Source organism: Plectropomus leopardus, chromosome 2, assembly GCF_026936395.1.
Source record: "Plectropomus leopardus strain MGB_pleo_1.0 chromosome 2, ASM2693639v1, whole genome shotgun sequence".
Taxonomy (NCBI): domain Eukaryota; kingdom Metazoa; phylum Chordata; class Actinopteri; order Perciformes; family Serranidae; genus Plectropomus; species Plectropomus leopardus.
Window position 1 is genome coordinate 1106128 of NC_142177.1, and position 27755 is coordinate 1133882.

Sequence of the window (27755 nt, forward strand, 5' to 3'; positions counted from 1 at the left end):
AATGGGTCAAATGAGTATGTAATGTGGACGGGGTCACTCAGCTCCATAGATCTGATCATTGTTTTGGTTTTACAGCTTTCACCTTAACTGTCAGTGGTTCTGCTCCATTTCAGTGCACAGCGCACCACTTAACAGGAAAAGGTGAGGGCTGAAAATGGAGTGTAATCTGCCAGCCAGCAGCAACAACCATGGAACTGTCAGCTGACAAAACAAACAGTGGTGTCGGCCTGCAGGGCAAAAGCCATGGCAGCTTTCCTGGATGACAATTGCCTGCAACAACAGTGATGTTCACTATGTGATTTAATGTCAGCCTGAATGACATCATCAATTGTCCCTTGACTTGATAGTGTTTGTATGGGCCATGTGGTCGACGTAAGCGGGCTCTGGTCACTGAAATTTAGCAGTGGATTCAGCCTGTCTGCCGGCTGAGATAACTATCAAATAGTGGCTGACTCCGCCCACTCTGTGCACCGCAGGCTTACGCCGGCGTGCTCATGGTGCAGACCCAGTCTCTCTGCTCTGATCAACCTTGTTTCCAACAGCAACAGGCAGCTGAGTGTGCGCAACAGCAGGCCTGCTTCTTTATGTTTTTATGTCAAGCTAAAGGGTAGAACAAGTGTGTTGCGGGGGAAAATCCCCCTGGATCACTGGGGGGGATCCTCCCCAATGAATTATTTTTTCTTTTTTGCAAACCAGCTCTATTTTAATGCTTTTTTATGCACTCTGGCACCTTATTTACACCAAAGTACATGTCTTAATCATTTTAACAATCAAATGTGTGCCTCAAAACCCTTGTTTACTCTCTAGATTAGCCATAAATTGTGATGTTAAAAGTGCTAGTAGTTGTTAGTAATTAGTATGAGAATTGAGTAGAAACAGAATACTTCACAACTGCTCACATAAAACATTTATTGACTTGTGTTAAAAAGCAGTTAAAAATATGGTAACCCTTTGAAACCTGGACAAAATGGCATTATATGCAAACACTGGAAGAAGGCACAACCAAAATATCATGAAATGACCAATCAATTTGCAAGACTTTTTTTTTTTTAAAGAAAATTACCTGAAAATTAGCAAAATAAAAAAACAAGAAAAAACAACTACAAAAACACAACGACAAAAAAAAAGGAAAGTAGGAAAAACAACAACAAGAAAATGGCATGAAAAACTGCATAATATTATAAGTCTGTAAAATAATTTTAAGGGTACAATTAGGATAACTATGAAGAAGGTTCTCTGGATATTATTGTCTTTCTCCCCACGATTTTGAAAGAAATCAAACCAATGTGCTCAAGGTTCAGAGGTTGAAATACTGGTGAAAGGCATCTGAGTGCAGCACAGGAATGTCTTAAAAAGGGTTAAACCCAGCCATGCTTGATGGGCTGTTCACAGCTTCATCAAACTATAAAGAATCGTTTAGGTTTTCAGAATGACTTCACCCGATATAGTTTGAAGTTTTAAAAGTAGAACTCTTTTTGGTATGACCCATCTCTGCATGGTATCTGTGTGCAGGTTGGTCGGGCAGGCCAGGAGGTTAGGAACACACACAGCTGAAAGCGGCATGGCAATGGAGGTGAGTGTGCACCTGTGATTGGCGCATTCCATCTACCTGTTGAGTCGGTGTGTGTATTTTCCACAACACACGCACTCATACACACAGACAGACACACACACACGTATACACGTGCGCGCGTGCGTGTGATAGTGTGTGTCAGAGAGAGACCCTCCAGCCCTGAAAGAGTTAAACGCTTTCCATTTACGGAGCAGAGGACTGGAGGTTAGTTCGGTTGTAGCGGCGCAGAACTCGTGGAGGCGGGAGGACAGCAGCGCATTAAAACCCGCCAACTACCCAGTAAAGCTGCCACTGCTGCACGCAGATCAGTCATGTCGGAGCGGAGGAGGGTCTGTGGATGTGACCGCGCGCAGTTTCACTACTGCTGAGCGTGTGTGCGCGACGGACTGGGTTGCTTTTCTGGTTGTGTGGATATCGCCTCGATGGACGGGCAACGGGGCTTTTATGAAATGGAGAACCCGACAGAGAACCCCAGCAAGGCGGCGGAGTATCTTCAAGAGCTGAATAAAATCATCGAGACCCAGCAGGGGCTGCTGGAGAAGCAGAGGGTCCGGATCGAAGAGCTGGAGCTCCAGGTGACGGATCTGTGCAAGGAAAACGTGTGTCTGAAAGACCAGCACCAGCGGCACCTGGCCACCTGCAGACTCCAGCAGGGCACACATTCCGCCCTGGTAGCCATCAAGGAGAATGTCATGCAAGAAAAGTAAGTGTTTATTTGTGCCACATGGTGTGCGTGTGTGTATGTGTGTGAGAGTTTGTGAGTGAGAGAGAGTGAGCAGGGCCCTGTCAAAGTTGATGGTCCCACTTTGTGTCACCTTAATGTTTAGTCCAGGGCTGGATAGGTTTGTGTGTATGCATGTGTGTGTGATCTCTCTCAGCTGGAACCACGCGACCAAATCAAAAGCACACTTCTCCCCCACTTTGTCATGGAGACATTTTCTTTAATTATTCGTGTCATGTCTGCATATTGAGTATTATTTCAGGCACACACAGGCTTTGCACGTTTGGCGCGCGTGTTGCGTAATATGGATCCCGTTAGTAGCACTCTGGAGTCTATGTAAAACCACCAATCTGCTCTTTTATGAAGTGTATTATATAGCATCAGCACAAGTCCAGAGCAGTGGGTGTGACTGTATTTTCAAGAGGATATCACCGCTGTGGCGACAGAAAAATAACAAATTAAGGCATCTTTGGTCTTGCTGGTTGCTGAGGCGACAGCAAAAAGATATTTCTGGGAGACATAATGCTGTGATGTAAAATTAATGTGTAAAGCAGAGTTTACTGACTTAATTTCCTCGTGCACGACCCCTGAATTTGAAACGTCAGTTGCTTTGGCGAGATGCCCGGTGCTATCACAACTGATTCACAAATGTTCCATTTTGGGTTCATTATCTCATAAATGGAAGTATTCGTGCAGGCTCTTGTCATTTTAGTAAGAAAATGTAGTTATGGTTTACTGCATGTATATGGATCATTCTGAAGCTATTCAATCATTTGGATTCCTCACTGTGGGACTGTAATGTTTTCCTTGTGAGGAGGCAGAATGCTTTAAAGCAGCTTTACACATTCTCAGGTCACCACTGGCACAGATAGATAGACAGGTAGATGTTGCATATACTACAAACAGACACACAGAAAGTAATGGAAGGCAGAGTGAGACAAAAATCAATGTTGCGATGTATTGTGAGACTTCCTCTTGTTACACGTTATCAATAAACTGGTGCCAAATATCACTATTTTCATTAAAACATACACACAGGCACTCTAAACAACCCCCACATATAGCCTTTCAATATTTTCAATAATCAGTCATCTCTTCGTATTTCTGCTTGGTGGCGCTTATCAAATGGATGAGGGTAAAATCCTCAGTATGCATCAGACGATTCTGCCTCGCCTACTGTTTCCCACAATGCATTGCGCAGACAGCACAACTGTTTCTGTTGTGTCACCAGTGCATGGATGTATTATAAGGAAGTCTGGATACAGCCCTGTTGGCAGGTCCTCATTCATTTCTATGAGAGCTGCTCATTGGCGCATGAAGCAGAGAAAACTCTTTTTCCGGGTTTAGACAAGTATAAAATACCCGTATCTACTGGCCCATAGAGCATGCGTGGAAGTGATTAATGGCAGCCGAACGCGGCCGAGTGTACCCGAGCATTTACTTCGACTCACTGGCTCGCTCACACAGATGTGCTCGAAGCGAACAGCGCTAGTGCACGAGCATTCCTCTTGTAGTAGCTTAGCTTATTAGCAACATCAGCTAATCGGCGGTATAACGACAGCACTGTCGGTTTTAATGTTTACGTGATTATCAAATGATGGTATATTTATCTCTCTCTCTCTCTCTACACACATAAATATACATACAACTCATCAGGGAATCATATCGTAATCACGACCGGAAAAATCAAATTAACAGAATCGGAACGTGTCGTGCTCATAAAAAGGTAATAAAAGGTGGTGCTTGTAATATTGCCCCATGTTTTATTACACAGCTCAACTTTTAAAAATACTATGTTCAGTGCCTTTCAGTAACTGTCACGAGTGCTCTCACTGCTCACTAATAACCGGTAGTTTGAATACAGACCGTAGACTATATATACAGTCTCTGATACAGACACGGTAAGACGACCATAGTACAGGCTTTACAGCCAACAGCGTATGGATGTGTTGTAAACTGGTAAAAGCAAAAATATCCATTACTAGGGCCGGTACGAAGCCTGTGTTGTGTCAGAAACTCTTAGAGTTACATGCGCGCTCTCACGGTAGAGTCCCGCGGGTCCGATGCGCATTCATTTTATGTCTGGAGAAAGACCGAATTCCAAATCTTGATTCGGAAAATAGCGCATTTTACGTTTTTAGGACTTAATTTTTTAAATAATTGCTATAAAAAAATGCGCTCTGAAAAGTCAACATGTCTCAAAAAAATTATCCAGTGATTTAAGGAGGTCTCTTTCCCAATGTTAAGTCTTTCTGGGCCAGTGTGCATCACGTGACACTGTAGTTCCACTTTTGGCCACTATGTAAATTTTGCTTCAGAGGGTGGTGCACTTCCTGAGAACTTGCACCAGTGGCTCGAGCCCAGCCATCACACAGCTGGGCAGACCTAACGCCCAACTGGATGGGGTCCTTGGCTTGCTCTAGTGTTACACTTTATTAATTAGGCCTTGTCAAAAACATATTTTTATCTTTTATGGTCATTTACATGACTGTTATCAGGTAAACTACATACCAATGTATGCTAATAGGAGTACAATTATACAGGAGACATGAGCGATTTTTTCTTTATTTTCTAAATATTATTTCTTTGACTTGTCATGCCTTCATTATAGTGCAGTTAGAGAGTGACAGAAAAGGGGGAACGAAAACAGGAATGACACACTGCTAATGACTGCAAGCCGTAATTGAAACCCGGGCCACTGCTAAAATAGCTATTCACATGGAGGGCGTGCGCTCTCACTAAGAGAGCTAAGCTAGAGGCCACTTCAAGAAAAGAATTGTCACCGGCAAACGAGCCTAGGCTTTCACATGAACAGCATACAGTCAGAAAGTTTAAAAGGGACAGGAATGCGGCAATAATGCAAACGTAACAGCGGCACATCAGGTCACTTCCAGTCATTACAAAGTTATTCATTTCACAGGTAAGTCTTCATCACCATCATCTATACATATCACTTGTTTACTCTATTTCAAACCGTAAATGGATTCTTTATGGTAGCGGTTTTGCTATTGTTTGCTTCTGCTTTCAAAAACCGGAAGCCAGCCATGCCTGGCGCAGCCTACTGCAGAATTGATCGAACTGAACATCCATACTGCATACTGCTGTAGAATGCAGTATGTAGTATGTAGTGGATACTGCGTACTGACTGCAACTGTAGTATGCAGTACGCCCTTCTGGACACAGCCCAAGTCTGCCTGGGCCACACTGCCCACAAGGGCAGTGAGTATGCGTCGCAGAAACTGTTGTTTTTTATTTAGGCGCCCCTGTTTCCCGATTAGAGCAGCCACACTGCATGAACAGAGCTGCTCAGCTGCAGCACATCTGGGGAAAGGAGACTCCCCAATTTAACCACACAGCGGTTTTCAGCATAAACAGAAAGTGAACATAGAGTTTTAATGGTCATACTTACTTAATTGCTTTCACTATAGTTTCTGTTCTCTCCTGTTTTGTTTAAAAATAAAAGCCCTTTGACAATGTCTCTGTCAACAGAATCCCATTAGTTAATAACACAAGGATTTTTATTGTGAAATGTTTGCAGACCGTGTTGTTGACAATATAGTACCTTGTAGGGCTCCATACTTAAGTGCAGTATTTGTTTTTAATTGTGGAAATACAGCAGTTAGAGCGGCAGGCAGTTCTGCAGCAGCATCATGGCAACTCCACAACTGCCGTGCTTCTTGGGAGTTTGGCCTTTTGCCAGTTTATGATTCTGACATAGGAATGATGCCACACGTCATGGACAAGCGGCAGTCAGTGCCTGTAAGAGTCACTATGCTCACACTGTGCACCTTGTTGTTTCATCTTAGTTCTCCAGTTCTGTAAAACCAATACTTCAATACAGTAAATAAATACAGAATTACTGCTTTTTGTCTTTTGAGGGGTATTTTTTCTTCTCTTGTGATGTATCATAGACGAATTGTCTATTGTCTAATAGAATGAGTATCTTAGGACTGCAATATCTTGATCGCATTGTTATTGTAGGCCAAGTGTTGTCATAGTATTGTATCGTTAGTTACCCTGTGACTCCAACACATTAGAAAACACAGCAATGAAATGATATTCTGTCACTGAAGAAGAGTATGTGCTAATGGAAGAGGTGAGAATGTAATGTGGTTAAAAAAAAAAGTAATTACAAAGCCAAAACAGTACAACAATAATGCTTATTATGGGTAAATATAAAATGAAATATAATATATAATGAAATATAGTCTTACATGGCCTAATTAAAAATGGAAACTTTGCAGGTTTAATAATTATTGTGGAATGTATACAAATACAAGGTACATTTATGAACAAACAAACGGAAATGCTAGTTGTGCAAAATGCTAATTAGCCAGTGAGTGAGTGACAGTCCAGCAGGCTGATAACAGAAAGAGGTGAGCATTCAGTCAGTTTCTCCCCCCATTGCAGGAGGAGTTGAACAGCTGTAAGGCCTGCGGGACAAAGCGCTTCCACAGTCTGTGTGTGTTGAGCCGACAACAGACCAACACAGCAGGATCCTCTCGTTCAGTCCTTTGTTGGGTTCTGATAAACATATTGCTCGTCTTTGCTGTGATGACCTGTCCTGGGCTCACCCCACCTTCACCCAGTGTCAGTGGGCATAGGCTCCAGCCTACCTGCCGCCCCAGACTGGATCAGCAGTTATGGGTTTATGGATGGGTATTGCTGGTTTGAGACACTGTGAATTTGTTTTGTGTTAAAGTGAAGCTGCCATCACACCATGTAGAAGTATCTGGGTAAAACTGCAGTGTGTGTATCACAGTGTATTGATCAGCCCTGATACAGGTCCAGAAGGAACTGACAGACATTCTCTGGTTATAGCTTCTTTGAGTGACATCACCTTCCTTGTGCTGCTTTCAGGTGCCTTATACACAAACTTTGAACCCTTGAGAAAATTGGTGCAATTTCTTTCAAAAACACGGAGAAAAGGCAATGAGCAACCTGACAAAAATTGTTCCACACATTGCAAGAAATTAGTAGATTTAGCACATTATGTTAAGCAAATAAGCCAGGGAAAAATGTCAAAGGAAAAAAGAAATAAGGTGGGGAAAAACTATATAATTATCATAATCACATATTTAAAATTATATTACATACCTATATAGAATGTTGTAGAAAAAAATAGAATATAAAGCACTTTAACTTTTTTGTTTTTTTTTTACTTTCTTTTTCTTATTGTTTGTATTTTCCTGTACTCTTTTTTCTTGTACCTTTTTTGCTTATTTTTGGGTCATTTCTTATTTGGTTGCTCATTGCCTTTTTTTTTTGTTTAGAAAAAATCAAGCCAATTTGCCCAGGTTTCAAAGGGTTAATCAGATGATCTGTGTCTTTTCTCAGTTTTATGTTGATGTCCCTTGAAGGTCTTGGGGTTTTAATGATGTGGTTAGATGTTATTATTAACTTCAAACATTATTTGGGGCTATGGAGATTTTTGATGAGCATTTTTCAGTATTTTCTGATATTTTATTGACTAAACACATGCAGCTTTAATCACACATCTCTGTGTGTCCTGATCCAGGACTAAATACTGCATATCTGGGTCCTGTAAAGTTATCACCCACATTCGGTCACAACTTTGTGATGAGAAGACTGCCAAGTCTACAAACTTACTGGACTGTATGGAAATCTATGAACTGTGACAAAATGACTTCAGGTGGCTGAAAAGTAACACAAAACATGATTTATTCAGACAGAAATAGGTCTTTCTATCGAAGTCAATACAAACAATGAAAAATCAATGATGGTGGCCACCAGCAGCAATACTAAGCACTCAGCTGCTGAGCAGGCCACCAGTTGGTGAGCGAGCAAGGAGTCCTGCGCTGTCTTTCATTTTGCTCTGTATTGATTTTAGTGGAAAAGACCATTTTTATTACTATACATTTAGTTTGTTTAACTTTTCAACTGCCTGACATTGTTTTTCTACTGTCCAATAAGTTCATATTTTCAATATTCTTCCCATAATATGTTTCATGACTTGACTTGACTTTTCCATGCACTGCCTGAGCCATAGCTCCCTTCACTCCCTCCATCTTCTTCCTGTCTGTCTGCCTCTCTGAGTATGAAATTACATCATTTCAGTAAACGATTAGCTCTACAGTTACTTTGATGATCCAAACACAAGTAGTGACGACACCAGTGACGCTGGAGTTGCTGCTGAAGACACTGCCTTCACAAAATGTATTTTTGCTCAGCAAAGCTGCATCCACAGCGCTTACCTGCCTCTATTTATTTGTGCCAGGTGCAATACTGTAAGTCCTTTTTACCCTATGACATCATTATCATATTTGCTCACTCATCATTTGTCCAGGGCTATAAATAGTTATCAGTGCGGAGCAGAGGCTGGGAGCTCGTCTCTCTGGATTTTCTGTCCTACTGCGACCCTTAAACGCCTGAGAGGCAAAGTACACAGATCTGTGTTTGAATTTCCCTGACATGGTTCATCTCTGTGGTTAAAGATCAAGCAAATCATTTTAGCTGAAGGCACTTTCTCCACACACACACACACACACACACACACACACACACACACACACACACACACACACACACACACACACACACACACACACACACACACACACACAGCTGAGAGGGAGTCCTGTCCCCTGTGTTCTGTCAACAGTTGGGCCACGTCAGCTGTTCTTTTTGTGTTCACCGCTGTCAGCACACAGTCCTGGCCTTGACTGCAGGGCCGGTGGGGGAGCTCCGTTCATATCAGGCCCTCTGACACACACAGACATACACACACATTAAAATGTTAGTCTGTCACCACCCAGCAAGACAGGTCACCCTGTTACTCCAGGTAATCAGTGAAGTGAGTGAGAGAAGGCGGCGGAGTGAGAGCATGTTGCTCACAGAGCACTGTGCTTTATGAGCTAATCCACTGTGGTAGGCTGCTATTCTGTGTTTACTCTGTGCTTTATTTGGCTGTTAAAGTTCACAACTCACACAAACTGACATAGCTCTTATCAAGGTCAGACTGTGTATGTGTGTGTGTAGATATATGGCATATGGCATGTAACCGTGGAAGATGAAATATTCTGTTGGCAGCTTGGTTTGGAAACATTTGCTTTGTTGCTGTTCAGGATTGCTGAGTTGAATGTTATAATGCAAATCAGCCAATGTGTTATAAGAAGACTGGGGTGAAGGAAATCAAATTGCACCATTGTATGTTTGTTGGCTTGGCTGGCTTATTGGGCCTAGGGCAAAGGTTTGGATTTGGGACCCCTGTTTGACTCCCCCCACCTCCTCCTGTGGGTACCTGTATGTACCTTTTTATCTCCACACTGTAAACAGCAGACTATATATTCCTGTTTCCAACAAGCAGTGCGGTGCGGTTCAGTTTACTTCATATTGTTACAGATTTTTTCATTTGCATTACAAGAAGTTATTGATGGTATCAATGGAACTGTTCCCTACCACTCCCATTTTAGGTCACCCCTCTGCTTGTGCTACCGAGCACACGGTGGAGCTAGAAACACTGCAGCCTGTTGATTGGTCAGTGGAGAATCAACACTTTGTGCTGAGGGCTGAGCTGTGGCTGCTTTAACCACTATTCATAACATGACAAGTTTTTATATATTAGTGAACTATAACCATAAATTGAGAGGATGTTTTCAGCCTCTAACAGCAGCTGTTGATTTAAAAAAATCATATAATTCACTGGGCCGAGCATTTTTAATGTGTCAGTTCAATGAAATACACTTTTAGTAATGAATATATCTTCAAGCATTTAAAAATATATACGTATATTAATTTTGACCGGATTGTATTTCCTCACTTGAAGAAAATAAATGTGTCAGAGAATCATACTGGTGAACACTGGAAACACTAAACCTCCATAGCACAAGGGACTCAAAGTACAAACCTGCTATTATTAAATAACTCATCAAGAGAGACTCTCACTGGAAGATGGACAAATACCCTAAACAATTCCTACAGTGTGTTTTGGTCACACAAATATGAGTGAATGACATTAAGCAAAACAACATAAGTCCTATTGGGGTTGGGATTTGTGATTTAATCATTCTGTAGCCACACACCATGGATTATCAGAACCATCCAGAAACATGGACATTTATAAAGCAGTAGCCAACAATGTTAGAAGCTGCAAAAAGGACTAAATCACAGATGACACATTAAAAAAGCTGATGGGATCACATTTCACTAGACTGTAGGGCTGCAGCTATCGAATATTTTAGTAATCGAGTATTCTACTGAAAATTCCATCGATTAATCGAGTAATCGGATAAAACATATTTTTGTTTAGTTAAAGAGCAATTATAAATATACATGGGACAATAAGACATTTCACCTAACAATGAACCATTGGTTTCCTTTTTTAACTACCCAGTTAGCTTTATTATGTTTTTATTTTCCACCCTCATCACTCTGCAGCGCTGTGTTTTTACAGATTAAATAAAGCCTGTATGAAAGGCACGTTAGCCACGCATCGACAGTAGTCATAATTAATAGAAACCTGGCCCTCCGCAGGGCTAACGTTATGTTAGCAAGGTACAGTAACGTTAATCTCATTAATTAGCGCTACGTTAACTTCATTTTGCCTTGTCTCCGGTGACGGTCCTCCGCTCTCGGAGTAAACAGGGGGCCTTCGGTGGAGATGCTGCAGCATTGAAGACGTACTGTTGTGGTACGCAAGCGCTGTCTTACAGTGAATACACGCAGCAGTGTTCGCCTTGGTGTCCAGCTTGAAATGCTCCCACACTTTTAACATTTTCTGCCTTTTCTTTGTGCCTTTCGCTTTCGTCGCCTTCTTCGTCGTTACCTGTACATCAGTGGTTAAAACCAAACATATCCGCCGCCTCTTTTTTATTCCTTTACGTGCGTGACGTCAGCGCGTTGTGCCGCATTAAAAGTAGTCGGGGCGAAATACCATGCTTTGAGCTGGCAAAATTAAACGATTCCTCGAGGCAGAGAAAATTCCTCGATCATTTTTTGTAATCGAGTTACTCGAATTATTCGAGGAATCGTTTCAGCCCTACTGGACTGCTTCCTGCTTTGATTCTGCATGACCCTCTGGTTTAGGAAATCATTGATACGCACCAAAAACTGCTCCAATGGATGTGCTCTGTGGCTGATAGGACAAGGCAGCTTTACCTTTTAGCAATGTATGTTTTTTTAGCCTTTTTACTTTTTTTGTCAACCCTAATTTGACCCTGTGAGTGTTTCAGACCACCTTTTTCCTGTGATACCCTGCAGAACATCAAACGAGCAGTGAGCTTTACTGAGCATATATAGTATTTATTTATTACTGGACTCAAACTTTCATCAGTTGACCCTTTGAAACCTGAGTAAAGTGGCTTGATTTCTTTGAAAAACCTGGGCTGAGGACAAAAAACATCTTAACCACAAATGACCAAAAAATTGTAAGAAATCAGTAAAAAGTTATAAGAAAATTACTTCAAAAGTAAAAAACAAACAAACAAACAACAAAACCGAAACAAGAAAATAACCCCAAAAAAGCACCAAAAAATTAAATACATAATTAAGATCTGGCAACTTTTTGATCATATCTGATGATCCTCCCCAGCTACTTTCCAGAGCATTTTCTTGTCAAGTTTATATACATTATACATTAGGGATCGACCGGATTTTTCAGGGCCGATACCGATACCGATTATTAATAACCAAGCGAAACCGATAGCCGATATGTATAACCGATATTTATTTGCAGTAAAAATGAAAATTTTGGTGTCAAAATTTACAGAAACACACCTGGGATTAGAATGAATACATTATACTGTTTGTTTACACTGAAAAAAATGGCCTTAACTTTTTGTAAAATAACATGAACACATAATTAACATAATAACATGAACACATAATCTTAATTGAAATGCCTATTAAAACAAAAAGTGCAGGGGCCTTCTAGTAGCTGGGGTTGGCTGTGTGAAATACTGCCATACTGTACTTTTCACCTGCTTCTTTGATCCATCCATCTATAATGAGGATTTAGAGAAAGAGAGACAAAAAAAAGAGTGAGAATTAAAAAAGAGAAAATATATATTCATTTATTAGAGCAAAACTGTTTGTTAAACTTCCACTACACTACATAATATTCTTAATGATAGCCTACATTAATAACATTTAATTAATGATGTCTTATGTGCTCCCCCTCTCAGGTAGGATACATCTGATCCAGCCTGATTAAGACCAAAAAATAAAGAGGGCGGCCAGAACCTTGGATCACTACATTCATTTTATAGATATAATAGTTACTTTTCAGATTAAAATTTTACATAAAACAGCATGAGTAAATAAAGACACAACTTTCAGTGCTCACCAGAGTTTTTCACTTATAGTTCCTTATTTATTATTATATTTATTTATTTAGAGAAATGAATTCATATTCAGAATCTCAGAACATTAAATGTACAAACTCGACGTGTGCTCTCTGCTTGACTCATTGAAATGGCCCATCATTTCCCTGGACTTTACGAGTGACCGGCAAAAAGACGAATATTTAACATCTATTCTGTGTGATCATTGTGTAGTGACAGCATGAGCGCTGAGGGAGAGGCGACTATAAACAAACAAGGACACGTTACCGTGTGGTGTTAAACTTATAGGCTATAATCGCCTCGGGTGTTGTTTATTGACAAACCAGGAGCCGCCCCACGGGCTGAGACACATTAGGAGATTAATTATTCCCACAAAGTAATGATAACCGTAAGTGTCTCCTATTATTATTGTGCGTCTGGCCCCAGCTCTAAAGCGGCTGGTCGTGTCAATTATAATGTAGCGGTGAGCCATCATTAAATAGCCTACCCCATGTTGAAGTTGTGAAAAGTTTAATCTCAACAGCCAAACTGCAGGTTTTCCTCCCTTATACTTCCTACAGCCTACCTGTGTCATATTTTTATTTAATTAAGCAAGGGACTTCAGGTCATCTTCACTCACATCTTTTTTTTTTTTTTGTCGTGAGTGATGCTAGTCCTATCTTGCAAAGTCGTATGCTTGATGTGACTAGACAAGTAGGTTGGTGAAATGTCGACTCTGGGCCTGCATGTTATCACTAATATTGATCAAGGTTGTGGTATTTTTAAAATCATCCTAAAGGGCTTTGAAACTTCGACTGACACTGCCTTACCTTTTCTGCTGGATCAGCCACCGGAGCAGTCCTCTGTTTCTCCTCTGTGTCTGTGGCACTGCATGTAGAGGCTTCAGTGTTGATTGATTGGCTGTCACCGGCTCACTTGTTCCAAGTAGCCAATCAGTGAGGGATGTGGGCGGGACATTGTTACACAACCAAGAGAGTGGTGACTTCAGACAGAGACGGCTGCATCAGAGCCGAAGGAGCGCATTTTAAAATACATTAATTAATTTTATCGGTTATCGGTGAAAAAAACGGCCGATGCCGATGATCGCAAAAATGCCGAATATCGGACGATATTATCGGCCAAGCCGATAATTGGTCGATCCCTAATATACATACATATATATGTGTGTGTGTAATTAGTGTGTGTGTATGTGTGTAATTTTGCAGTTTTGCAGTGTGTAATTTTGCAGAACATTTCGTGCCAGGTTGCTCATTATGTTTTACCTGTGTTTTTGAAAGAATTCAATCTAAATTTTCGTTTGTGTTTGTGCAGGAAAGAGCTGCTCACTGAATCAAGAGTCAAAAAGTGAATGGTGCTAGAGGGTATATGAAAAATGGTCGGTCGTATGACAAAGTTTGGACTTCATGAGTCAGCACATATGGCACAGTTGCTGTGGGCAAGCTTTGGAATATGTTCTGTTTGTGATGCATTTAGAGCCAAAGCAGAAGTCCATTTCACACAGAGAGCGCAGTAGGATCGGAAGCCTGAGGGGACCTTCACAGGCTGCCATGTGAACACAGAATGTGAAAAGAATTAGTCAACTTTTAAAATACAGATTAAAATAAAATATTCAAAGAGGCTACTGCTATGATATATGATTCTGTCAGTGATTATTCCCACGATGCAACATTCTGTTGTATGTTCTACTGTATGTTGCTTGCAGCTCTTGTATTTTAAATATCTTATGTGGTTGTTAGAAAGTCACTTAAAACTGCACATCAGAGGGTGAAGCTGGTGGTTAGGCACTGGAAAGCAGATTCAAATAAGAAGTGGTGTATTGCCAAATCCAAAGTGATGACATAAACAACACAAACTCTGTAGCTGCTTTGAATCATCATGCATTTGAAGATGAATCAAATTCCTGTTCTTGTTTATGCATCTCCTTTGAGTTTATCACACTCTCAAATGTATCAAACGTTTTTTGTGATACTGCTTTGGATTTGCCCCTAGCTGTGAGATCATGATATGAGGTTTAAAAGTTGATTAATCTTCAAACAGAAAATAGTTTTGCCACTTAAAATGCCTTCATTGTGGGTTTAAATGTCAATCTGATATAATTTCCAATTAAAAATGTATTTTATTCTTTAATGATAATAACTAAGCTGCGTTATGTCACAAGTTCTTGTAGCAAGTGTTGAACCTCCACATGCTATGAGTCAGCATTTACTTCCATTTCTCTTTCCTGTATATACTGTATTTTGAAATGTCAGTATTTTATTGTATGGTAGACCATGTGACATACACAGAACAACAGGGTTTGTCATGTGTGATGATGAATAGTTGTTAGCAGTTAGCAGTTTATTTATTGTGCCCAGCTGCAGTGGTCAGAGTTTGTTTGAGTTTACATAAAGACAACATCAAGCCTTCCAAAAAAAGTCCTTCCTACAACACATCATCCAACCACAGGCATTCTTAAGTCCTGTATTCATATCATTATATTATTACGCTGCAAAACATGAAATGGACCACCTTTTCCATTTTTCCTAAACAAAAATAACATAAAGAGTTAATTTTTATGCCTCTGTGCTGGTTATAGCTTTGGCCGGAGACATTATGTTATTGGGTTGTGTTCCGTCTGTCCATCCATCTGTCCCATTCTCATGAATGCAATTTCTCAAGAATGTCATGTGCGAAACGTCCACTTGGACTCCTAGATGAACTAATTGGATTTTGGTGGTCATAGGTTAAAGGTAAAGGTCTCTGTGACCTTGTCTGTGTCATTCTTGCAAACACAAAATCTCAAGAACACCTCCGTGACTTTTCAAATTAAACACAAACATTCACTTGGATTCAAGTATGACCTGATTATATTTAAGCATCAAAAGGTTAAAGGTCACTGTGACCTTGTATCTGTCTTATTCCTGTCAAAGCAATATCTGAAGATGGCCTTAAGGGAGTTTCCTCAAATTTGGCACACATTTCTTCTTGGTTTCACAAATAAACTGATTAGAATGGGAAAAATGGAAGTTTGATGTTCTTTTTTTTTTTAAAAAAGAACCTTTTTCTCCCCCGGGATGGTTTGTTTGTTCTCTGACTCTGATTTTTGATTGAAAGAATTACCTAATTACCCGAGTTAACTGTTAATAACCTGCTGACTGCAGGATAAAGCTGCAGCTTTTTTTTGCCATTTTTTTTCTCTGCTTTTTCCAGTTGTATTGCACTGCCTCACCTCAGCCAGCTCTAGAGACCTCTCATTCCAGTAATCCTTTTTATTGTTGTATTGCTGCCTTTGACAGCACTTTAGCACCAAAAAACACTTTTCACTCCAGTCGGCATATTTCCCTCATGGCTGTCATCAACGATCTGTTATAGTGTTGTGAGCTTGTTATAATGTCATTTAAATAGTATTTTACATGATGTGGCTGACTTTAGTCCTGACTGACTCTGTGCTGAGATAGAGATGAAACTCAGACTCCTCTTCATGCTCTCTGTTTAAAGTTGAATTGCACAGTGTGTCTGTCATTGTTCATAGATTTTACCAATATTTTCTTAATTATTCGCACTACTGATAACCTGTCAGAAAACAGTGAAACATGCTGATGATGTCAGTGCTGATAATTTCATTTCACAATCACCCATCCAAAACCCAAAGATGTTCCATTTACTTTCTGTCACTACATGACAGAGTCAAGAGAAGCCGAAACCGGAGAATACTTGGTGTTTTTGCTTCGGAAATGTAGAGTGAATTGATTATAGTTATGGCTGATTAATGATGATGATTGATGAACATTTTTGAGGACTTTGCATAGCATTCAGTGTGAGCTCTTGTGTTGGAGCAGGACTTCTGGATGTGCAGGGAGATTAAAACATGACGTATGAGGTAATGCAACATGCAAGATTGCTAAAACTGTACAGTATCTTCACAGCTCAATGTGGCATTTGAATATGTAATGGTTGAAAATTTGCCACCACACTGAGGAAATATTATTAGGGAATATTTTTTTCTTTTTATTTAATAACCCAATCAGTCAATGCTTTACCTTTCATTCATTATCCAGGCGCACTGGGGTTTATAACCATGTGAGGAACTGTAAGCATGCAACCAATGTAAATAGCTATTAGTAACAGCATATATTAACCATACTTACAAAACACAATGACGTCAATGACATTTTAAATGTATTTAAAATTACTGTATTCAATTGTGAAACTGTGTCTCCATTGGCATGCATCACATTGCAAATGCTGTAAATAGAGGGCAGGCAGACTACACTGTCTTGAGCAAAGTAGAGCTCCCAAAAGTTCGGCTCCAAAGGCTCAGGCCCGACCCTACATGAAGCTGCACAGTTTTGGTCCTGAGCTTGATTAAAAACCTAAATTTGTACTGTAAAAGAAATATATCACATATTATTATTTTTTCAACATTAAAACAGTCATCACAAGCTAAGGGTCATGTGCATGAACAGTCACTCCACTGCATGTTAAGCACATCTCCTACAGCTGGGGAGGCACCCCCCCATCTCTCTCGATTTAGTCTCAATGTATGTATGCCTACCATAAGGAACATCACATCAAGTGGTTTGAAGTTCAACCCTCTTATTCATATATCTGTGGCAGACCATGCTCCAAATTTTGAAGTAAAAAAAAGGAAAGTATGTGATTTGGATCAAATTAAATCTTAACGTGATGAAGCTGATGCTGTTACTTTGCAGTGTGTGTAGTTTTACCTTTTAAGGTAATAACTGCATCCATTTTTCTGTCCTTCATCATGGCCTCTGACATCTGTCAGTCAGCTTTCATCCATCTGCGGTTCAGTGGATGTGGAAGTGATGCATCCTCTGTGGGATTGTGGGCCAGAAGTGCAAGAAAAGCATGCTTACATAGTGCAAAATGGGACCAAATACATAACAGCATCGTCTATTTCTGGCATACTGCATTTGACATACTTTGGCAAGAGTGCATTCTGAATTGCATATATTATTGTATACTTTTAGTTGTAACTGTTAACACATTCTCATCCCAAATTGTCACATATTACTGCTTTGCAGTGGACTTTCGCGTCTACATATTACACTATAAGGGTCCTTCAGCATGTGCTGTTGACATTCGGCGATGGCGCTACCATGATGTCAGCACAAGCACATGATGGGATGATGCTGCACGTGGTTATGTTTACATAACACAAGCACATGGCAACCAAAACCAACCCTGGACATTAAAAAAAAAAAAGCCATCACATTTAGACGGGAAGGAAACACCGAACTCCCACATGATAGTCTGTGGTTTCTTGGACACATCCATCACCCCTTCTACCTGCCCTACAGGGATTTTCGTGCTCCTTATATTACATTGTTACCAGCAGCATTTTAACATCACACCCTCCAGCGGCATATCATGTGGATGCAAAAGGCGGCCTTTGGTATTTGGCTTTTACAACAAAAGCCACGGAACAGTGGCAGCCTTTGACAACAACAGAATGAGAAAGGGCGGAAACTACAGCTCTCCTGATAAAGCTGAATTGTTGCATGCAGTCTGCCCACTTAGCACACACTAGATCTTTAAAACAGTGGACCATAAACTTTGATCTTCTAGCTCATCTGTCTGTTACCATGGAGATGTTGTATATTTGCAAGTTTAACTTTAAAGTTATTCTGCATACATTGCAGATTCTAACATTTAATATTCACAACAGTGATACTACATATGCATTTCTCTGTCATTAACTCTTTTCATTTTTTGTTGATGGTATTCTTTATGATTTTTTTGTTCAGTTAAACAAATGATTTTCCTATTATTACCATTTGACTGGTCATCAGTCGCTTTAGTGCACTGTCGTTGCCATTGTGGCTTCTGAGAGCTGTCAATCAGCTGTCAACAAGCTGTCAACTATCTGCAGTCATTAGTCAATGTGACATATCTTCTACTGCACAGAGGATTGTAGGTCAAAGGAGTCAGAACAGCATGTTGGCTTGCATTCTGCAAAATGCGACCAGATGCAACATCCTGGTGTTTTTGGCATACTACAGGGTGCTATCTGTAACCATGCTAAAAACCCACAACATGTCTTTAGGCAACTCTGAAATGCTGTCTCCAGGGCAACCAGAGGTTTTAGCAAGAACATGTATAAATGGCCTCACAGCGTGATGATGTGCTTGTGTCCTGTTTTAGCATATTAGTTCCATTTTAATGTCTGAAATGTTGCACTTTAAAGCTTTTTTGCCTTTATAGTTTATTTAGCACAGCTGTTCACTTGCTCACTTATTTATTGCTAGCCGTTAGTGTACATTGTGTAGAACAGGATTGGTAATCACCTGGATTGAAGAGATCAAACTCTGCTCCCCCATAGCACTGTCCATTTGAGAGCAGATGAAAACATTTCTCTTCATGATCTTACCCGGTTTATAAATGGAGGCCATCTGTCATTCAGCTGAAGCTATTTTGCTGCCAGCTGCAGTATCTGGAGCATCTTTTGTACGAACTTGACTGCCATTCATCAATTATACTATAGTGGACCTAATGTCTGTGGAACAAACTGAAGTTGCAGCTTCATGTAACACCTTGTCAGTTATCAGTGAGGCAGTCGTGGGCCAGTGTACATGCAAGTTATGCAAAAATTCACAGGTGTGCCAGTGACAGGAGTGTCACCAGCAGGTATTCACTTTGGTTTGGGAAAAAGGTGTCAAGTATTTGAAAATCAAAAGGCCCTAGTCTAAGTGAATTTATGAATCAAATCCAAGTAATTTTAACTTTATGAAGTTTAGTCTAGGAGACCACTGCAAAATTATCAGTTTATCTGCTTTCATTATTAACAAGTAAGTCTTTCAATCATACATTTCTGTTTTATTTTATAAACTTCTGTCAACAATTTTCCTATCTTGTCAATAAGAGTGATTACAGCATTGAGACCTCAAGTAATGAAAAAAAGAAGTTAATATAATTTTTTATTTATATTAATGTTTTAAATAAAAAAAGAGTTCAGAAATCAATATTAGGTGGGATCTGATTTGTGATCACAGCTTCATGCATGTCCCCCACCAGTCTTTTACATTAGTGCTGGGTGACTTATTGGGTGAGGGGTTAATTTTTATTGATATTGATACCATTATTGAGATTATTTTCATATTCTGATTTAATTATTCACTCTGAAAAATCTTAGCATAAGTAGTTTTAATAATATGAGGTGATTACAGCCCAGGACGTTTAACAGTTTGTAACTCCATCTTTACTATCCATTTTATATTGCTGGGAAAACTAATTTCTCACCCAAACAACTATATTATTGAAGTTTCTCACCAAAAACAAAATTTTCTTGATGGCACATTGTGTGTGTTGATGGAACACTTCATGATGACATTTTATTTACCTTTGTCTAATAATCATTTCACTGAGCTGCCCAACACATCATAATTAAACCTTATGGAACCTTGTTTATTTAACTAGCTCTTATCATGCTGATTTCAACATTGGATTACTATTTTTGACTGTCAAGACTTGAAGTTTAGGTGTTTGCAGGTGTCAGCAGCAGATAAGAAGATAAAAAGATTTGTGCTTGTGTACATCCACCTTCCTCTTGATCACATTCCAGAGATTTTCAGTGGGGCTCAGGTCTGGAGATTGGACTGTCCATGACACTGTCTTTATCTGGTGGGCCTTTATCTTTGACACCTTGTGTGGCATCAAGCATTTTCCTGCTGAAAGGAAAGTTAGGGAACATTGTCTGAGCAGAAGGAAGCATGTTTACTTGACCTTGATGCCTTTTCAGGTGGATTGATTCATGTGTCCCTTATAGAAACACATTTGCCTGCTTCCACCCTTATTAAAGCAGCTGCACATCATCACTGATCATCCAAATGTCATGGTGAGTGTGAGACACAGTGACTCCCAGGCCTCTCCAGGTCTCTATCTAACCATTAGATGGCCATGTATTGGTCAGAGCTGAAAATTAGACTCATCAGAAAGGACGTCCTCTACAGTCCAATCCTTTTCCAAACTTCAGTCTGACTCTTCTTTGCTTTTCCCAGATGAAGGACTTTTTTTCTATCTTTGCATGACCTCTCTTTTTATCTCTTTTGGTGCGGTCCATTTTTCTTTTACTCTGTTGCAACTGGACCAGTTGCAACAGAGTAGTGATGACCACAGCAGTTTTTATACTTTTTCTTGTTAAATAAGTTTGGTTCAGATGATCACCTAATTAGAGCCTCATTACGTCAAATAAATGAGATATACTCATGTTGGAATGGAATGCTGATTTGAGTGCTGATTTAAGAGAAATTTGAAGTGGTCTCTTAATGCTTTTTCAGAGCCGTATATCCAAGTCATGTTACTTTATTCCACGGCTCTGCTACAGGGGATATGTTATCACTGAACGATCAAAGACATGATATTTGGCCTTGAAATGTCTTTTTGCTGTGTCTGAGTCATATGTTTTTGGTGACATTCTGTCTGAATGCGGTTTGATGTGTAGATGTCTGTGATGTGTAGGTGTGAGGCACAGCGATAAGCCATTGTCATCTGCTGCTAGTACAGTTCCAGCAGCTGTAAGCACAATCAATACAGTACTGCTCGATTTACTGTGTGTTGACATAGTCAGAATAAGCTCTCTCTCCATATATTAGAGCATACGTGTGTGTGAAAATATATATATATATATATATATATATATATATATATATATATATATATATATATATATATATATATATATACACGTACATATTTATATATATGTGTGTGTGTTTTATTGTGTTCATTTGCTTTTATTCTTTAATTTTCTTAAATTGATTAATTCAGTTTTTTAACTGCTGTTTGAGGTCTGCCAGCTCTATCACTTTTATTCCATTAGTGCTATAAGCTTGTGACCTTTTGTATACACATTTTGTTCTTGCCTCTTAGTTACACCGTTTTATTCCTTTCTCTTTTTGGCATGTTTGTTTATGTTTATTTTATTGTTCCCTGAGTTCCTACAAAACACTTTGAAAATAACTGTTTTTAAAAATTCCTATATAAATAAAGTATATATATATATATATATATCTCTTACAGGCAGATCTTACATTTTTATTTCATATAAATAAAAATGGTTTTTTTTGCATTACTTGAGGTCTCAAAACAGGTCTTACAGGCAGCTGGGAAACACTTAACTGAGTATGTAAGACACATTAAAAGTAGAAGGAGGACATACGCACATGATAAACACAATAAATGAGGAAAAGCTATTGAGGCTTTTCACAGATATATGCTGATTTCTTCCCCCCTGTCTTCCCCTTCTGCACATCTCCTGTGAGAAAAAATAAGCTATCTTTGTTTGCCAGTGTTTTTGAACTCTGACTAAATGGAATCAGAGCAGCTGTCATCTTTCAGCAGAACCAACTTTTCCTTTGAACAAGCTGTTTTATGATCATCACTTGGCACATTTCTGTCCTGTCTGTTGACTCTCTGTCTCACATCACCACCACACCTCAGCTGTCACTCTGCCAGATGCCTGCAATCATTGTAGGGCTTCAAGATTAATCGCATTACACACACACTTTGACAGTAATTCTGACACTCTTGCACAGACAGGAGCGTAACATCAAATCAAACACTCCTAATTTCTCACCAAAGTTGCATCAGCAAATGACAAGCCTGCATCTCTACTTTCTTTCTGTGGCACTCAGCCTCATATCCACAACAGTCCTACTGCTGATGTACATCTGAATAAAGGAACTAGTTTCATTTTTTAAGTAATACTATTCCCTTTAACAGCTGGCCACTTTAGTTTGTAACAAATGAGGAGCATTTGTTGGGGGCTTTTTTGAGTGGCAGATTAATTCACATTTGTTGCTCTACAGCAACAGAATGGTCCATGTGGGATTGAGTGAAAATGAACTACAGTATATTTGTATTGATAGTAATGAAGGGATGTATGAATATGGTAATGATCACCAGTGGATCACAGTGTCATTCATGTGTTTTAATAGATAATAGTTATAGTTATTTGTAGTTTTTTGACACTAACGGAAATACATGCTTAAACATGGCTGCCTAAGAAAATACACACCCCAAGACTCTGCTAAAGTTGTTGCCCACTACAACAGCACACAATCACAGCATGAGTGACTCTGCACTACTCCAACAACGTGCTTTCCCAAGGTTTGAAAACCGATTGAAAAAGATTCACAATAAAGTCTCAGCTAACACTAAAGCTATCTCAAAGTTAAAACAGGCCACAAGGACCTCATAACGCATGTGGCTCAAGCCGGGGAAACTGTTCTGGAAAAGTGCGACGGCAGGAAAACTACCACAAGGCATGAGGACTGGTCGGACAGTTACAATATATGGATCGTATATCTGCAGAAGATTTCAAAGAAGAGAAGCCCTTGCATCAATATTATCATCCCTACCACGGTGGTACCCTGGTATTTCCAAGAAGAAATTCAAGGTTGAGAGCACACCAGATTGGTTCAGAAGGCAAATCAAGAAGATGACTCCCCATGATCATAGGCCTACCCATAAGGCTTGGACAATATGTAATATTTCATACTGTCATACTTTCCTGAAATCTCACTGGGTTGTATGGTATATGACGATATATGTGTGAGGAGCTAACACTGTAAAATCCCCACAGTCTCTCTCTGACTGCTGGCCACTGGCTGTTAACAGTCCTGTAACTTCTCCCTCTACCACTAGGTGTTATGGTGGCTTTCAGCTCAGCCGTCTGTTCCACCAGCAAGGACCAGAGGCTGAGCTCTGGTGGTGCATGCTGTGCACTACATACAGTGAGTTTCAGAGAAAGAGGAGTGCCTGTATTTATGACGGCATTAAAACATACCTTTAGGATTTCTATATACCCTGGTATGAAACAGTGATACTGCTTAAGCCTAATACCTAACATGGTTGCAGGCAAGGAACTTGGCTTTACTGTGGATTATAGCAATTCCACCACTAAACAATAACAGGAATATGCCCAGGTTATGGAAAGAGCCAGAAAACAAGGCTTCAGACCCACTTAGAGGTCAAGGAACAGCAACCAGACTGAGGAACTGTAGACAGGATTGTGTATGATATCACAAGCATTGTGATGTTGCAGTTTGTGTGTGGCCTTACCTGTTCAACTTTATTTAGATGGTTTCATGGTCTTTGGTTTTGTTGTAATTAATTTTCTGTTTGTCTTGTGTTACTTCCTGCTTTTGTCTGTTTCCCTTCCTGTTTTCTGACACACCTGCCTTCTATCAGTCTTGTTAGTGCTTCCCTGATCCCAGAATCCTTCCCTGCTCACCTGTTCTTTACTAGTCATGTTTGCTCCACCCTTGTGTTCTCCACCAGACCTGTGTTTTTAGCCATTCCCTGTGTTTTCCTTCTTTTTGCCCATGCCTGCCTACTCTAGCTGTGTCTAGTTCTTGTGATTAGTTCTCAGTGTATATATATTTTGGCCTTTAGTTGATCTGTATTCATGGTGTCTTTTCCTGGTCCTATGCCCGCCTGTGTTGATCTCTTGTGTCCTCCGTTGAATACTTCCCTGGCTCCATCCCTGTGTTCTTCATGCCATCCCGGTTTGTTCTCAGTTTAGTTTTTGGTTCTTTTTTCTTTTGTACTTTGAGTTATGCCTGTCTGTTTTGGAGGGGTTTTGCCAGCTGCTTTAAAGCTCAATCTTTGCGAAAACCACCTGCGTGCCTACTGTTTTACATTTGGGTCCTCATATGAACTGATATGCCTATCTCAACCTCAAAACCATGATGATGATAGGTCAGTATAGTTTTAGTGGGTTTGGTAGGTAGGCGCGAGATCTTTCTGTTCCTATATATACCAGTTAAGTTGCAGTTGCCACTGTAAGGCGACATGTAAGGTAACACAGTTGGACAACAGGCAGCAGCAGGAAAACCCATGTCAGCCAGCTGCTGACAGCTTGCTTTTCTGTCAGATGGAATGGTTTTAGACGGAAGTGTCTGTCTTCAAATGTGCCTCATAAAAGCAAATGTGTCACACATAATTTATATTTTTGAAGTGGTGATCAGATACTTTTTATCCATCCCATAGTGCAGAATATCTAAAGGTCAAGTGCAAATGAGTTCTGTGAAGACTGAAGAATACCTGCAGGTCCACTCACAGAGCTACTGTTAAATCTTTCTCTGAGATGTCAGGGGGCTTTCATCTTGACATTTTCAATCAGTGTGTTTTGGAGCCTTGGTCTAATGGCGATTTGAAAATAATTTGTCTTTGGTTAAATTCTGATTTACCTGCTTTAGGAAAGCAAGCAGTAACTTTCAGGGGTGAAAAGTGAAGACAACATGGAAGTGTCAAAAACTGCATTTCCTCTGATGGCTTCTTGGAATCTGGCTCCAAAACAGAGTCAATCCCCATAGACCCCCATCTTAAAATGCCCAGCTTTACAGCAGAAATATACTGTTTACAGCCTGGTGCAAAAACAGTTTTGGTCTCTATAACTAATTTCAACATTTATGACAGCTGTATATGTGGTGAATTTTTAAATAACTCACCTGTTTACATTTGATTAAGGTTTAAAGTTACACATCACCAAGGGTGGGCCATTTTGAGTGACAAATGAGTCACTTCTGACTCCAAGAAGACAAAATACCAATGACCAAACGCAGAGCTTGTGGCTTTAAATCGGGAGTCCACAAACCAATATGTGACATCATGCTAGCTACGGCCATTATTCATACAGTCTGTGGAAGCAAGTTACCATATCTACAGGTCTCTAAGCCCTGCCAGTGCATTTTAGATGATATTAATCATCAGTCTGGTCCGTCAAATCTTTTCATGGATGAGTAATGGTCGTACACTGTAAAGCCCTCTGAGGCAAACCATGTTTTGTAATAATGGGCTCTATAAATAAAATTGACTTGACTTGACTTGACTTGACTTGACTTGACTTGACTTGACCAAAAAAAAACTGTCCGTCACTAACATTTGAAATGCTTTTCTTTGTTTATCCTACTCCTTTTATTTCACTTTATTCTGATTATCACAAATGTGTATCCCAACCGCACATATGCAGATGTGTTTTTTTTTAATTTTATACTTTGTTTGTTTGCTGTTGTGATCATAATTTCAATTATTACCTGCTTATGCCATTATTATGAGTCATGCCTCCACTATCAATATACGCATGAGACTCTCATCAACACCTACAATATTTGTATGTAAAATCACATGCTATCTGATAATGGGCTTTATAAGTAAAATTGACTTGACTTGACTTATGAAAAAGTAAAAGCTTTGCAAATGTTCATAGCTCAAATGTTCCAAATATTTGTGATGTCTACACGGTTTGTGCTTCAGGCTAAAAGCATTCTTGAGGCCATGGAGCTGATATATAGTGATAAGAAAGAGAGATAAGTTTAACCATTTCATTTCACATCATCCATTAGACTGAAAAGTAGAGCAGCTCTGGAGGTAAAGATTTTCTACTCAGCTTATAGTGAGCACCTGTGGATTTTGGTACAGGGTGGCTCAAGTGATACCAGCTCCCTTATTTCTGTTGGCATTAAACACAAATATATCATTTTAGATAGAAGACTCAATATTGATCCTCTGGGTACAAAACTGCAAATACTTTAGAGTGTAATGCTTGTTAAGTTCATGTGAGCTACAGGCCAGTATTTATAATTGCTTCTGTTTTTCATGTTTATATCATGATATTCTAGTAAAAAGCTGTTGTCATGATAAATAGAGATCTGACCAGCCAATGCCGATGTGAAATTAATAATTTAATATTTAAGGCAGAGCAACATGTGATAATTTTGAGGTGAATATGTTATTGATTGAGTATTTATGAATATGTTCTTACACAAGAATTTTCCAGATATTCACCTTTTCATTTTACTTTTCCCTGTTGCTTATTTCTCTGCATGTAAAAAGAGAATGCAAGTCCCTGATGACAATGTTAAAATTTTGGTGTTTAACAGGGGTTGCTTGTCATATTTGAATGTTAGCATACTAACATTTGCTATGACATATATATTGTATCGCGACAGGCGATGTTGAAAGAGAAGATGCACCCTCCAGTTTCAAATTTAAGTGTGGCGGCATTTGAGCTTCTACAAGTCAGAAAGGCGAGAAGATAGTAGAAAACACAAAAACAGTCTGCTAGTATTAACAGAGGGTGTTGAACTACACAAATAGTACAACTAACAGGATGCAGCATGAGAGCCGGCATCACAATTAGGAACTCCAGTCAGCCAAACCTAAGCACTTTCCTCCTTATTGACAACTACATGGCCAAACCACACTAACAAGCAGCAATCCCGCTCGCCCAAACAGGTACAAGAGCCAAAGAGAGAGCCCAACTTATCACTCACAAGTGGGAAATGGCCAACTTAGTTCTTCAAACTCGCCCTCTCTGCTTTCCCCTCTAGCTAAAACAAACCTTTCCACAGCAGCCATCTCTGTCCCAATTGAAAGGTTTTTTTTAACAGCAGGGGACATTGTGAAATGCATTCATTTCATAGTTTGTTTTGCATTTATACCCATCCATCCATCCATTTTCTTCCACTTATCGGGTCGGGTCATGGGGGCAGCAGCCTAAGCAGGGAAACCCAGACTTCCCGCTCCCCGGCCACTTCGTCCAGCTCTTCCAGGGGGATCCCGAGGTGTTTCCAGGCCAGCTGAGAGACATAGTCTCTCCAGCGTGTCCTGGGTCTTCCGTGGGTTCTCCTACAGGTGCATTTATACCCTACCTCAGAAATAATAAGGTTTTTATAACATTTCACATAGAAAAGATGAGAAAATGCAGTATTTTTAAAATAATTTTCGTTTTAAATAATTAATAGAATATTTTCAGTCATAATTTTCTGTAATCTCATTTTGTATTTTAAAAAAAATCGTTAGAGGGGCACCTGGTGACTCACTTGGTAGAGCAGGTGCCCCATGTACAGAGGCTGTGTCCTCACTGAAGCGGCCACGGGTTTGAGTCCGGCTTCGGCCCTTTGCTTCATGTCATCCCCTCTCTCTCTCCCCCTTTCATGCTATATCTGTCTTATCAAAGAAAGGCATTGAAAAAGCCCCAAAAATATATCTTAAAAAAAAATCATGAGAAATTGTGTCATAAACCCAGTATCATGAATCGTATTGAATCGTGAGTTGAGTGAATCGCTACATTCCTAGCCATTATGGAACCTGTGGACAATTCCATATAGGGCCTAGTTTTAAAACCATTTACCACCCATATAGACCCAACATA

At 39.8% G+C, this 27755-nt stretch overlaps 1 protein-coding gene across 4 annotated transcripts in view; it reads left to right on the plus strand.

The window, feature by feature from the left end:
• Window positions 1–635: 635 nt before the first annotated feature.
• The window catches only part of iqsec1b (IQ motif and Sec7 domain ArfGEF 1b), a 274407-nt gene continuing 247287 nt past the window's right edge, over window positions 636–27755 (plus strand). For 2 of the 4 annotated variants that reach the window (XM_088082603.1, XM_088082638.1), the window contains exon 1: window positions 636–2276. In XM_088082603.1, coding sequence (XP_087938729.1) covers window positions 1996–2276 — 281 coding nt within the window. In that variant the 5' untranslated portion in view covers window positions 636–1995. The remainder of the gene's footprint in view (window positions 2277–27755) is intronic. The other 2 variants (XM_042498087.2, XM_088082615.1) reach the window with 2 other exon arrangements.